The sequence below is a fragment of the Trypanosoma brucei genome, chromosome 5, assembly GCF_000002445.2.
Source record: "Trypanosoma brucei brucei TREU927 chromosome 5, complete sequence".
Classification (NCBI taxonomy): Eukaryota; Euglenozoa; class Kinetoplastea; order Trypanosomatida; family Trypanosomatidae; genus Trypanosoma; species Trypanosoma brucei.
Window position 1 is genome coordinate 1,064,908 of NC_007278.1, and position 14,236 is coordinate 1,079,143.

At 47.5% G+C, this 14,236-nt stretch overlaps 4 protein-coding genes and 2 pseudogenes across 4 annotated transcripts, besides 6 other annotated features; all 6 read right to left on the reverse strand.

Annotated features, from left to right (window-relative positions):
• Nucleotides 1–12,571: part of a sequence feature (sequence corresponds to BAC RPCI93-27M3) that runs on past the window's edge.
• Tb927.5.3360 (50S ribosomal protein L2, putative) lies at nt 448–1,683 on the reverse strand (the record flags this gene model as incomplete). Its single annotated transcript, XM_839915.1, has 1 exon — nt 448–1,683. One exon carries the CDS (start codon nt 1,681–1,683, stop codon nt 448–450), a length of 1,236 nt encoding a protein of 411 aa, XP_845008.1.
• Nucleotides 2,015–2,038: a microsatellite.
• Nucleotides 2,260–2,281: a sequence feature (AT_rich).
• Nucleotides 2,321–4,021, reverse strand: Tb927.5.3370 (hypothetical protein; the record flags this gene model as incomplete). Its single annotated transcript, XM_839916.1, has 1 exon — nt 2,321–4,021. The coding sequence occupies one exon, from the start codon at nt 4,019–4,021 to the stop codon at nt 2,321–2,323; it is 1,701 nt and encodes a 566-aa protein (XP_845009.1).
• Nucleotides 4,052–4,075: a sequence feature (AT_rich).
• Nucleotides 4,954–6,537, reverse strand: Tb927.5.3380 (annotated as a pseudogene).
• Tb927.5.3390 lies at nt 7,183–7,539 on the reverse strand (annotated as a pseudogene).
• Nucleotides 9,166–9,192: a microsatellite.
• On the reverse strand, nt 9,297–12,332 carry Tb927.5.3400 (calcium-translocating P-type ATPase; the record flags this gene model as incomplete). Its single annotated transcript, XM_839917.1, has 1 exon — nt 9,297–12,332. One exon carries the CDS (start codon nt 12,330–12,332, stop codon nt 9,297–9,299), a length of 3,036 nt encoding a protein of 1,011 aa, XP_845010.1.
• Nucleotides 12,572–14,236: part of a sequence feature (sequence corresponds to BAC RPCI93-6E7) that runs on past the window's edge.
• On the reverse strand, nt 12,801–13,592 carry Tb927.5.3410 (hypothetical protein, conserved; the record flags this gene model as incomplete). The annotated part of the gene is made up of 1 exon (XM_839918.1): nt 12,801–13,592. One exon carries the CDS (start codon nt 13,590–13,592, stop codon nt 12,801–12,803), a length of 792 nt encoding a protein of 263 aa, XP_845011.1.

The following is a 14,236-nucleotide window of genomic DNA, read 5'->3' on the forward strand; positions in this document are numbered from 1 at the left end:
TAAGCGAGAAAACACACAACGTGTAAAGAGAAAAAGTGGAAACAAATTGAAGAAAGGGTTGTAAATAGTAAGAGGGATATGTTTCAAAAAAAAAAGGCAATGATGCGCGATACTGGGAAGCGTGGGGAGCCACAAATTACCTGATCGCAGCCTCGGTGGCGAACATGCCTACGAAAAAGGCGGTACAGTGGGGAGAAACCTATCGCGGGTAGTAGTTTGTAAAACAACAAAAACAACAGAATGAAAGGTAAAGAAATAGGGATCAGATGTACCACACTGAAGCATATGAAGCCTCCCCCCCTCCTCCGTTAAAAACAAAGGAAGGCGCGACAAGAGGCACGAAGAAATAATTCACGTCGTGAATAAATTTACCTCTTTTCATTATTACCGGTCATATTACGTCAGCTTGTTTTTCCGACAACGCCACGACCGCAAATAACTCAACCTTTACCTGTAAACAGGATCCCGATTAGCCCAACTGTATGTCTTTGATTTAATGTCCGCCACCGTCTGACCTTTATTGTACTGTCTACCTCGTAGAATGTAACCTGACAGCCAATATTTCGTCTTGACGCAATTGCGCGGGTGGATCCGCCAGTCTAACGGCACCAACAAGTTTGAAGAACCACCATTACCTCCACCAGCAGGGTGACTGGAAACCCTTTTTGTTTTGGAGTGTACTTTCGGTCGGTGGGGCATATACTCCTCCACGTTCCTCTTACCGAAGTTTCGCTGGTAGCGATACATCACACCTGCCCGACGACCGAACACCGCATGACACTCATTATCAAAGAGACGCACCTCCTTGGAGGGAAGGAGTAATGGAACAAGATTGGGTTCCGCGCCACGCAGCACAACCGCCGCGGCGCCACTTGCACGGCAAATGACACCTCCGTGGCCGGGGTACATCTCAACCGAGTGCAGTTCCTTGCCATAAGTCACTTCACTAAGCGATACAGTTTGCCCTATCGTCGGTAAACCGCTGCTAGATCGTTTGTTGTAACATATTCGTGGAAGCTGCTTGTACGTAAGAAGCTCAGCAACGTACGCACCATTAGCGTAAAGGAAGAAACCAACAAACTTCTTTTTCCTTGGCAGGTGCACAATGCACGCAAGCCATTTGGGGACACGTTTTTGTGGTTTGTGATTCACCATAATTCTATACCCCCAAGAGCGTTCCTCCACACGGCGGTAATGTCCCATCACCACTTTACTTCCTGGGTTCGTTCCCGAGCGGTGCCCCCAGTAATCGCGGCTGGAAAACCCTTGCCAATCGTAATACAGGGGTGTATATATCATCATATTTGCATTCACCTGAAATGGAGACCAAATATCCTTCTGCAAAAGTTGCTGCGAAAAACCATGGTCTGGGGACCGCACGTATTCCAGTCGAAGCGTCATGGGCGGGCCTTCCTTGAAGACACCGAAGTCATCGGTGTAGCCATCATACATTTCGGTATGCTTAATTTGTACATCCTTTCCTGCCTCCAGTTTTGGTTCTGTACCGTAATGTTGGCTACCTTGCTTACCTATTGGATTCGATAGTTTTACGCCTCGCTTTGAGCCGCACAGAACGACGGGTAGAAGTGTTGACAAGTCAGAAACCGCTGCCGTGCGGGCAGCTACTGACCGGTGCAGGACATTTCCATATATCAACGTAATGGGGCGTCGCCATGTTGCCATTTGAACCACTTGTAGCGCCTGTACACTGCTAAGGAAAAGATATATATTTACATGTTACGTGGAAAGAGAAAAAATAGAAAGGGAAAATAATTGTATGCAATAAACAGTGAGTAGACGAGCCTGTGCAGGTAAACATGCATACACATAGCGAAAAAGACAAAACGACATGGCAATCAAGCAACAAACACAACGGAAAACACCACGAATCACAAGGAATATGAGTACCATCTTCTCATAATTTTGTTTGCAAAACTCTCACGTGTGAAGAGAGTAGTGGGAACATTAGATAGAGAGAGAAGGGACGGTGCGTGAGTGATACATCACATTGCTAATATATATATATATATATATATATTCGCTTGTTATAATTAAAAACAGGAAGCAGGAAAACAAGAACTATTACACATAAACATTTGACAAAAAAAAAGTATTATAGGACAAACGGGAGGTACAAGTTAAAAAAAAAAACAGAAAAAACAACGCAAAATAGAATAGATAGACACACAACATTAATAAAAAGGAACGTACAAAAAGCGAGAGAACAAAAAAAAAACGCCAGTGCTCACACACATATACTATATATATATATATATTATATGAAGCATCGGAACAATTCCGTGCTATCCCCAGGCTTAAGTTACCTTTGTAATGATGGCGACTTCGTGATGCGCAGTTCTATAGTCAGGCGACTCCCACTAAGTTCGCGCGCAGTTTCACAACCCAAAACACCACTTTTTCCGGTATGAGTAGTGCTGGCGCTGCTGTCACCCCCCTCGAGGGAAGATTCAACTGCCGCCATAGGTACTGCAGTTTCGGTAGCAGCAATACAGCAGTTCGCATCGGCACCACTACCGGAAATCCCCGAAGAAGATAGAAGTGGAAGTCCAGTGAAGAGTGCATATGTGGAAGCGGTACAATTCACAACAAAGGCGTTACCACCAGGTGTCGAGTCTCCATTAGTACACCATTCACTACCGCATTCATTACTAACCTTGATTACGTCGCGACGCTCATTTGTCCTTGGCATAACGATAGAATCATTGCGCAACGCAAGCTCAGCGGAGCGAGCAGGATGCCACTCTACAGGTACGAAGTTGGTGGGGCCACCATTTTTCTCACTGGGGTTTCCTTTTCCATCAACCGAACTCTCAGACGAATTAAGCGACTCCTTCGGTGTGGTTGTCACTTCCCGCACCAAATGAGTTAAAGGTCGTGCTGTTTGCTTTCCCGGGCTTGGTTGCTTTTGAAAGAACGCATTTGTGCATATAAAAATATTTCCCGCTTCTTCCGTTGAACCCCCTTTTGAGCCGCCCAGTGAGTTCTCTTCCGCACTCTCCAGCTTTACAGTTGTTTCCCGATGGTTATCAAACGAGGCGCCCTGTGATTTACCACAGCGATCCGAATAATGGCTGAACAACGCGCTAACGAAACACACGGAGAAGTTAGACAACGAATGCTCCTGCGGTTCTTCTTGCACGTCACGTACGTTTTCTGGTTTTGCCTGTGAACTTATGATAAGTGCTCCCTTCGTATGAGCCTCCGTTACACAATGAAGTGCATCTTTACATGAGTGCACATGCAACAGCTCGTAGTACGTTTGAAGGGAAGGATGCCCTTCTTCCAATACCGCTAGCGTTGCCTTAACTTCCTCATCCGTTAACTCCTCTTCAGTAACAGGAGGTGGACCATCATGCCTCTCCTCGCTGCACACGCCGATACCGGTTGCACTACTTTGTAGCCTCCCTGGGCAAGTGTTATGGCTGATGCCAAACTCGTCAGTGCTGTACGTTTCCCTCCTCGCCAAATGCGAAACGCTAGATCTCCGCCTAAGGTCAGCACCTATGGACATTCGTCGTTGGCTACTCCCAACAGAGCCGTCTTTAGAGACAGTACTCAGTCTCCGTTTCAGTACAGAGTTTTTATTGCCATTACCGCTACCATTGTCCGAAAGGGGCAAACTCCACTCCCGCCGCCCAAAGGCACCATTGGACACGAGGCTCCCTCGTGGTTTGCCCAAATGCCCCACGGAACTTCTTACGCTACTTCCTCGGCTGCTACTACCTTCGCGCGGATGAGTAGTGCTTGAGGCCCTCGCTAACATACCGGACGGACAAATCAGCGGGTCAACATGCCGTACAAACGTCACTTCTCTGTCTTCCATTGCACTACTGGTTGCCTCAATAATTCTCGTTGAAAGGTCTATCACACGGTCCACAAGTTTGTTGAACTGGCGCTGCACAAGGTCCACATGACCGTTGGCGATTGCGGTGCGCGTAATATCCAAAATGGACTCACATTCCCCAGGTTTTAAGCCTGGAGAATTCCCTGTAGTGTCCATGACTTGATTCCCTGTTACTGTGGTGTGTTCAAATTTATTTATTTATTTATTAATGCAGAAGCAGTAACTCAACCCAGAGAAAAGGAATATGCTGCAAAAAAAAAAAAGAGGGTAACCTATGCAAGGAAGGAACGAGGGAAGCTATGTGAAAAGGTGAAGTTATATGCCAAGATGAAAAATGAAAGAGATTACATTGTAGATACGGGTTAATGGTAAATCCAGCAACGTAAATGTTGGAAGTGTTCGTAGCTATGTGCATAAAACGCAGATCACTAACTAATCAGGTGTAGTAAACAATTTTTATTTACTTAGCTCTCCCTTTCTCTTCTTTTTATCCATTTCTTCTTCCCTTTCTCTCTAATATAACTGCATGACAAGCGCAACTAATCGGCGCAACAAAGTGTGGGGGAAAGCTCGAATGCTCAATATATAGACACATTCCGATTGTCAACGTACACGTATATGAATACCATATGCCACCACAACATGCGTAACAACATAACAATATATGAACAAAAATAATGCACATTTTCCCGATACCCCCTCCCCACTGTGAAGTAAACCACTACAGTCTATTTCAACCTCCTAAAAGGAAATCAAGTAATGCTTCCTTCGATTCTTCAACCTGTGTCAGCCAGATACAAAACAACGAAAACGTTTTGTATGCAAATATATTAAAATATAAAACGTCTACGCAACGCACATGCCCTTGGTATCGGTGACACTCGTAGACATCACTTGTGCACAGCGAAACGGAGCAAAGTGAGTGCCCTGTGTATGAATAATACAGTAAAAAAAAAAAATGGTCCAATCTGCCTTCCGTCTCTTGTTTCCCTCGCTGTGTTCTGCTATTGTTGGCCTCCCACATCACACACCAACGGCATTGGCTACGTGTAATGACCAATACAAAACTGCGCATTTAAAAAAGAATGTTACTGGAAGCCGAGCTGTCGCTTCACCACGGTGATGCGTTCACGGTCCATCATGTGCCGCGCTTCCAACTCTAATATCCGTTGACGCCGCTGACGTGCGGCTTCGTCCCGAGGTGAGGAATACTCCCGCCGGCGAGCTTCCGAGGGAGACGAATCGCTACTGCCGGCAGGTTTCTTGGAAGTGGCCGGCACTATACGGGGTAAATTGCGAGCATATTCCAGTGCGCGGGCCCTTCGCTGCTGTGCCTGAACACGCTCGGGTGGGGGCGGCTGTCGAATCACAGCCGTTGCCTCCGTCGCGGCGGCCGACTGAGCGCCATCCTCTTCATTGTTACTTTTCTGCTTCTGTAGCTGCGCCCGTTGTTGCTTTTCACGGATATCTTCTATTATGTGCTGTTCAGCTTGGACTCCATACTCACGTTGCCGTTGCATTCGCCTTCTCGCCTCTTGCCGCTCCTCAGTGTCCACAAACCCAAGGCTGCCAAGCTTGCGATTTGCTACCTCCTCCATCAATGCCTTGTACTCCTTCAGACCATGCGGTTTGTACGTTATGGTTCTTTTCTTCTCAGTCTCTTCTGCTCCATCACCAGTAGTATCCCCCCTTTCATCAGTGTTGGTGGTGGTGGTAAAACTGTTCACCGCGTACGCGCTGTTATTCAGCGGTGTCTGTTTCAGTGGCTGTAGTCGCCTAGGGTGCGATGCCGGTCTTCGGTGCTGATCATTACCAGATATCTCTTTTGCACGCTGCGGCTTTGGAAGTATCGGGGTATCACCTACTCTCATCTTATCTTCGCCTCCTGGGTTTGAAGCACTTGTAGACCTTGCAGGGCTCGAAAAGGGCTTCCTGTGCTTATATGAAGCATTCTCTGACATGTCTTGAAGAAGCTTTCCCATTGGTTGGTACATAGGAGGTACAATCGCATCGCCGCGCAACGCGTTCGCTTGTTTACCGTCTTCACTGCTTTGGGGAGAAGCGCCACAACCGCCTTGGCGATTCTCAACTTGGCCGCTGATGCCACCACACCGATTGGGAGAGTCCCCAGGAGTTAGTGAAACCTCCGCCACCTTCGACGGTTTAGGCATAAGGGATGTGGAGTAACCATTTACAATGCGCGGCCGAACTTGAGTCAAAGGGTGTGGCGCCAGGTCGGGTCTTTGTGCAACTCCCAAGGAATCAGCTATCGGGCGGGCAGGGCCACGAGAGGGCGATGGGTTAATATTAGAGCTGGTACGATCAGCAATGAAAGAGCTCAACGGATCAGCGGTGCCGTTTCCTCCACAAGACGGAATATTCGAGAGAGAAAGCAGCTGCGGCCGGGGTGGCAGGGCCATCGGTTCATACATAATGTTGTCTTCGACACTCGGGCATGTCGACGGCTGCACGGCAGTCGCGCCAACGAGTGCACCGCTACTTACGGTATCCGCTGAATCATTCAGCGGTCGTTGTACCGTTCTGTCCTTACAAAGCACAGCACCTTGTCGAGCAACAACAGGGCACGGACGGTGCAGCTGTCCTCTTGTAGGTCTTTTTGCCACTTCGTCTGGTGCACGAATACCTCCCACTATAGTTGGTTTGCCACCCATATATTCGGGTGCTTTGTGCTTTTGATCTATTATACCCGCAGCCAGCGGACCATTCTTCGCAACGGGAGGCACTTTCAGTGACTTGACTGGTCCCGCTGTGATCAACTGCGCGTTGCTACCGTCCTTCCCGATGATTACTGCACGGTTTTGAAAGTGCAGCTGAAACGCAGAGGGAGGAGGCGGCACGTTTTGTCGGTCCTCCGGAGGGTCCCAAACATCCCTGTCTCTCCGCACCATCATCTGTTATGTAAAATATACGTGAATACAGACATAAAAAAGCAAGATGAGGGGAGAGGAAATATGCAAGTAACATATATTTTCTTTTAAAATGAAACAGAAAGAACACTTCTTCAAGAAAGTAAGAATTTACCATTATCGGAAGGAGTTGTTGCCGTCTCGAAAACAGAAAAAAAAGTTAAAAACACCAACCATGTCAACAATGACAAAAAAAACATGAAACACTGATCGGCGAAATACATAAGTAAACCTCAACAAAAAATATATATACGAGAAGCGTACGGCAGAATGTTGAGTAACAACCAGCATACTGGAAAGAGTTCCCAAATGCGATTCTTAAAGTTCCCCTCCCTCCCTCACACGTACAAACAGAACCGCTGCCATTGAATGTTGCTTCCACATGCACGATTATTGTGATACGGTTGAGCCCGGTGTGAGGCAAAACTTCATGGCGGCGTCTAATCGGGCAATGCTGCGTGTTTGCTCCACATTTTGCAACTCCAACCTACGAACGGAGGCATCGCGTGCTTTGATATCACGTGCCCAGTCCTCCTCCAGTTCCTTCATTAGCGCGCGGCTCTTCGCGAAGGCATTTTCCGATACCGCTTGGCACTTCTCCCGTGATGCACGCAGCGTAGCGGATGTGGAACGGGTGTACCACATGTAAATGAATGCATTGACACAACCAGTTGCAACACATACACCCAGCAAGGGGTTTGTACGCAGCGGCTCAAGGAGAGTTTTACAGAGCGCGCTATTTACCATTGTATTGAGACTTTTCAAATTCAGTGCAGCGTGACAGTATTCTGATATGCTTCTTTGTGAACGTCCCCCCCCCCTTGTCACAGAACAAATACCTCGCTATGCAACAATAAATCACCTCGTCGTCACTTGTTTGACACAACGCCAACAAGATTAACAATGACAAGTAAAAAATATTCGGCGCGCTTAATTCAAGTTTAAACCTGAGAGTAGTGCTTTATTTATTTTTTTTTTACAGGTCTTGTTTCCTTCCGTATATCCCGATTTCTACCACTTACTACTACTAGCACCTATATCCAGTGCTTTCTCAAATGATATATGTCAAATCTATTCAGTTACTAATGACTGTAAAGTATGTGCGTGTCTGTTTGAATGATTTCCACCCGCGAAGCTAGAGCAGTAACAACCAAAAAAGGGAAAAGCGGAAAAGAAAGTAGAACATCGGTTCACCACATGCGCTAAAACGGCCATACATAAAGAGAGGAAAACGTTAGAGAACCTCTGACGGTGCCAACAGCGGCGATAGAAGAAGAGGTGAATACGTGAGCTCAAAACCTTTGCAATATGATCACATTAAATAACATTTTAAGTGACGAAGAGGAAAACACACTAACGACAACACGGGGACACGCGCACAAGCCGACACATAGGGGAACAAACGAACGAAGAAGGTAGGCGAATCTCAGTGGATGCTTCACATACTTTCAAAAACCAAATACCTCTGTTGTATTCTTGTCCTCCTTTCTTCTGTTGCTAATAGATCATATCTCCTTATCCCTTCAATATTCAACTGCTACTGCCTCATCACTCTCTTGATTGTTGGATCCCTTGGGGCTATTTCCCCTTCTTTTTTTTCGTAGAAATTACCCCCTCTATTTTTATTTTCAACCATGAGTTTCAAAAATCAGTTGCGTCACCAGGTGGTAAAGCAACCCGCACGCCGCAGCGTTACCCTTCACAACCCTTTTCCTCACGCAAACACCACACTCCTCGCCTCTAAAAAAAAAAGTCCCTTACCGTCCTTAAAATTATTTCCTTTCTTAATAATTAAGTCCCTTTTACTTTCGGTTTCCCTCTCCCACACCCCTCCTGCTTCGATCCCCCCTCCTTCGATATTCCACTCTGTTCCCCGCCATATTCTACTTTCATGACATTTGCTTTTATTTATCATTTCTATTACTCTCTCCTTTTCCTATTTTCGATTGATGACGAATACAACGTGCTCGTGCCCTCCACTTCCAAAACTCGCTACTGCCCTTCTCCCTCTCTTCACAATAAAGAGAAGGGGTAAAACAAAAACGAGTGGAGAAAATAAGAACAACAACAACTAGCGGCAAGTAGAAGGGAAGGAATACAACACAACACCGAACATTACATCAGTGATGCGGAACGCATTAATAAATCTAAAAAGGAAGTTGAACGGTGGGGCAGTGACGGTTAGGGGAGATGGTGGGAAGGAGGGAAGAACAGGGTAACGCAAACCCCTCCGATTGGGAAATAAAAGGATGATTCGAAGGCAACAAAGACAAAAAATTAACCACGGGTTTTCGCACACCATAATCACAAAGACAGCAAGGTGACACGGATTAATCGATGTAGCGAGAAAACGTGCACAACCGTCCGTAACAAATATATATATATATATATATATATATAACCAAAGTCACAGAAGAAGTAACAGTTAAAAGACCAGGGAGAGGGAGCGGACTCCCTCGGGTTAACATTTAGGTGCCGGCATTGCCCTAAATAAGAAACTAACCCTAGTCCTTCTTCTTTTCCTGGGCCTTCTCCATACGCCGCGTAATAAACTTCAGCAATTCATCAAGAAAGATGACTGGTACGCTAAACACAATCACCGCCTTCCAGTCATCAAAGTTTGTTGGGGTGAGAATACTCCACGGCTGTGCCTGTTGCACAACATGCGGATCTACTCCGAGTGGCACAATGTTGAACAGCTTGGCAAAGAACGGCACGTACATTATGATTAGGTGCAGAGAAAGAGATGAAAAAATAGCGAAAAGAAGCCACACATTGCTGCTTGGTCGGGACACGATGAGCGAGGCATTTTCGCTCAGTGCATTCAGTGCGTTCAACATCTCAACCACGACGAGAATGGAGAGGGCGATGGCTCTCGCCGTCTGCGGGTTAGCAAGAAGCAAGCAAGTGCCGTTCGTCATGTCACTGCATGCCGTGTACGTGGTTAAGTCATGCCAGCTGAAGCCATGTCGCAGGAACCACCAAAGGAACCCACCGACTGTAGCCAGTCCAACGTATACACCAATAACCATGTAGCGCATAAACAACCAGCCGTTCACAATCGGCTCTTCCATGCGGCGCGGCCTCTGCTCCATGATGTCGCGGTCTGGAGCATTGAAGCCAAGGGCAGTTGCGGGAAGACCATCTGTAACAAGATTTACCCACAGGAGTTGCACTGGTGAGAGCGCCTCAGGTAAACCGAAGAGGCCTGTTACAAGGATGCACACAACCTCACCAATGTTACTGCTGATAAGGTACCGGATGAACTGTTTTGTGTTGTTGTAGATGGCTCGTCCTTCTTGCACCGCTTTGACAACGGTGGCAAAGTTGTCGTCCGCAAGGACCATTTTACTCGCTGATTTCGCCACCTCGGTTCCACTTCCCATGGCAATACCAATATCTGCCTTTTTGAGTGCCGGAGCGTCATTTACACCATCACCTGTCATAGCGCAAATGAGTCGCTCATCCTTCAGTAGTTGCACAAGCTGCATCTTGTGGGATGGATCCGTGCGACTGAAAAGTACGGCTGTCAATACTGCTTCACGTTTCTGCGCCGGTGTCATTGCATCGAGCTCTTGTCCCGTATAACTCAGCCCAGTGGTGTCCGCTGTAGAAGACAATAGTCCCAGTTTGCAGCAAATCGCTTCCGCCGTCTCCTTGCGGTCTCCAGTGATGACGACAACACGGATGCCCGCGGTGCGGCACTTCACGATAGCATCGCGCACTTCCTCACGTGGCGGGTCAAGCATACCGCATGCACCAACAAATGTAAGGTCAGATTCGACATCCTCGAAAGTTGCAGGATCGTTCAGGCGCAGCTGCTGAACTGCCTTTGTCGGTTTAAAGGCAAATCCAATGCAACGAAGAGCGTTGGCACCACCTGATATTTTGTCCAATTGTTCTATAATGCGCTTCCGGTGTGTGGCATTGAGTTGTACAACGGCACCATTGTCCTGCATGACGTGTGTGGAACGACGCAAGACCTCTTCCGGTGCTCCCTTCACAAAAAGATTGTTTGTGCTTGAGGCCGGTGATCCCGTTACTGTGCTTGTGACGTGCACACTCATCGACTTACGCTTGCGCGTGAACTCCAATGTGGCATTCTTTTTCCATTTCCCCTCGCAAAGTGTACGGAAGGCGTTTACCGCAGAGTCACCTTTTATATTTGCGAATTTCTCACTCATTACCAAAAGGGCTGCCTCAGTCGCTTCGCCAATCTTCTCAACCTGACCTGTGGCTGCGTTGTGGTGCAGGGATGCATCGTTGCAAAGCACAGCGATGTTCGCAAGCTTGGTGAGGGCACCATCTTGCTCCAGCGGTGAACTCACTTGCCTTCCTTCGCATGTCACAGAGTTTGACACAATGTTAAACCTGGAGTCTTTCAACTCATATTCCTTGATGCTTCCGTCCCCCTTAAGAGTAAAGGCATGCAAAACAGACATCATGTTCGTTGTAAGTGTTCCCGTTTTATCCGAGCAAATGACAGTGCAGCGACCCAGTGTCTCTACGCTTGGAAGATCCCGTACCAAGGCATTGTGCTGCGCCATCCGTCGAGTCCCCAGTGCCAAGCAAGTTGTCACAACCGCGGGAAGACCCTCGGGAATAGCCGCAACCGCAAGTGCAACGGCAACTTTGAGGCAGTGCACACTAGGCTGAATGTACCGCGTGAAAAACGTCTCATTCTTTGTGGGTTTATGGGTTGCGTACCAGCGCACCAGGTTAACGGCGAACACAACAAGACAAATATACCCAATGACCTTCGACAAGAGCACACCAAACTCATCCAGTTTAACCTGGAGTGGTGTCTTTACTTCCTCCTGCTCACGCACGTCGCGCTCAATCGTTCCGATCTCTGTCGAGGCACCAGTGCGAACGACTACACATAGCGCTTTGCCGTAAACGATAGCAGTACCGCTGTAAACCATACAAGCTGGAAACCGCTCCTGTCGTCCTTTCACTGCTTCGATTTGTTTCATCGCCTCCACGGACTCACCATTAAGAATAGATTGATCAGCGCGGAGTGTCGTGCTATGTAACTCCACAACACGCATATCTGCAGGGACTCGATTGCCAACAGCAACCTCAACGAGATCGCCTGGAACCAACTCCTCCGCATTAACGGTTTTGATGTCTCCATCACGAAGAACAACGGCGGTTTTAGGCACAAATGATTTGAGCGCTTCAATAGCCCCCTCCGCACGGTTCTCCTGCCAAACCCCAACGGTAGCATTGAGAATGAGAATGAGTAAAATGATGAACGGCTCTACAAAGTCTGCGGCGTTATTCTCCACAACGGCCATGGCAAAACTTACTGTCGCGGCCAACAGAAGAATACGGACGAGCGTATCTTCAAACTGGGCCAGCACTAGCTTCCAAAATGGTGTTGGTGGTTCACTTGGCAGTTCGTTTATTCCAAACGCTTGGCGACGTTCCTCCACCTCGTTGGAACTCAGTCCAACCTTCGTATCTACACGCAACGCAGCCGCCACCGCCGCAGGTGTCATCGCCGCGGGGTCGGTCGGAAGGTTCTCGGGTAGCATGACGACTCCTCACGCCACACACAATCAAATGTTTAAATTATGAGCTCACAAAAACGCAGTGGCTCACTTAAACGAAGAAATGTAAAAAAAAAATGAATACGTGTAAGCTTATTCACACCGCTAATTGCTTTTCTAAAGTTTACCAAAGGGAGGAAATGAGGAAAATGTCAACCGTATCCTGTGTGGAGAAAGGAATGAAACAGAAAGCATGGGGATAGGCTACGCTTCAGCGCGCTTCCTAAGGCCTCCAAACGAACATATACACGAACACACGTCTGCCGTCAGCGAAGAGTAAAGAAAGACAGAGGAAACGCCTACCGCAAGCACTAAGTACCCCTCGATGCCACAAAGCGGTTACGACAACAACACCCGTTCAATGTCGACAAGGAAAGCAATAAGGGTAGAGTGATTAGATATGTGTGGTTTACCGGTCAAAATCGCTTACCCTCGTTTCCTTTATGGATCACATTAGAAGAGCTTGATTTTTCTAGCCTTGCGCTGTTTAACCGGGCCCTTACGCTGCGACACCACTCCATCACGTCCAGCGCCCGCCACGGACGACAGGGCTATTTCCTCTGAGCCATCCCATCCGTCTTCTGGGCGATCCAAAAGCTCTGGTGGTCCGTCTTCGTACTTGCGGAATAGATACTCGATCGTATATTTCCATCGCTCCTCATCATACCTCTGGCGCTCCAGCAACTTTTCATACTCACGAGGTGTCTTGGGTATTTCCTCATGCGTATGGTGATTCACTACGGGTAGACCAAGCAACTTATATGCTTCCGGTGTGGCGTAAATGGCGTATCGCTGTGGCATTAGTTCCTCACGCATAAACTGCCGTTCCACATAAACCGTCTCGTACCGTCGCCCAAACCAACACCCCTTCGCCTCATCAAAGAGATTCACTAAAAATATAACAGGAATCCGTATACTCGGAATCTGCCGCGGCTCACCCACCTCCAGTAGCGGTCGGTTGCGAATTGTACACGGATACGGTGTGGGTAGATACCTAATGTCGTATTCACCTGGGCGGTGCTCGCTCATTGGGTAACGTGTAGCATTCTCCATCATGCGCAGCTTATAAGTGGAGAGTGCCATGCGCTTCCAGTACGGTGTGCGAGCGAGGCGATCACTATAACCCTGTGAGACGCCAAAACGGCCCCCAACCTCACCGCCAGGAGGTGGTGGCATCGTTACTTTAATATCATGACGTGGCGGCGGCACCCAAGGGGCTACTCGTTGCACCACCGTGCGACGCATTAAGGCACTCCTCCTTTTAAGCGATATTTGTTGCACCAATATATATATATATATATGTATGGCTTCTGCACCTTTCGAAAACACAAGATATCGGGAAATGATGTTTATAATAGTCACTGTTATTATCACGGATAAACGAGGAGTTTCGCACTTTCCTGAACAAGAGCAAATAAGACGCGGGTGCAAAGCGTTAAAATAAATAACACAAAAAAGCCGCACTGAACAAAGGATTATCATTATTAATAATAAACTAAGGGGTTCGTTTCGCTTCATGATTTGAGAAGGTTCAAGTAATCGAAACAATAATGTGTATGGTGTAAGTATTTGGTCGTGTGCGCACCCCAAGATCTTCACTACATACGTCCTGGAAAAAAAAAAAGCTGACGAAGAACACGAACCTCACTAAGTACCAGGGGGAAAAAAAAACGTCGAGTTGTGGGACGATAACTATCTCACTAATGATGACTGTGGCACTTGATATGGGGTCAACAGTGGGAGGAGGGAAAGAATTCGAAAAACGGTAACTTTCGGCACAACCCACAAATTTTTTTAAATACCACTCTCACACCCACAGACATCCGATGAACAACAACAAACTGAAAGGTCCAAAGCGGTTCGCACATAAGTGATTCTCCCTGGTTAGA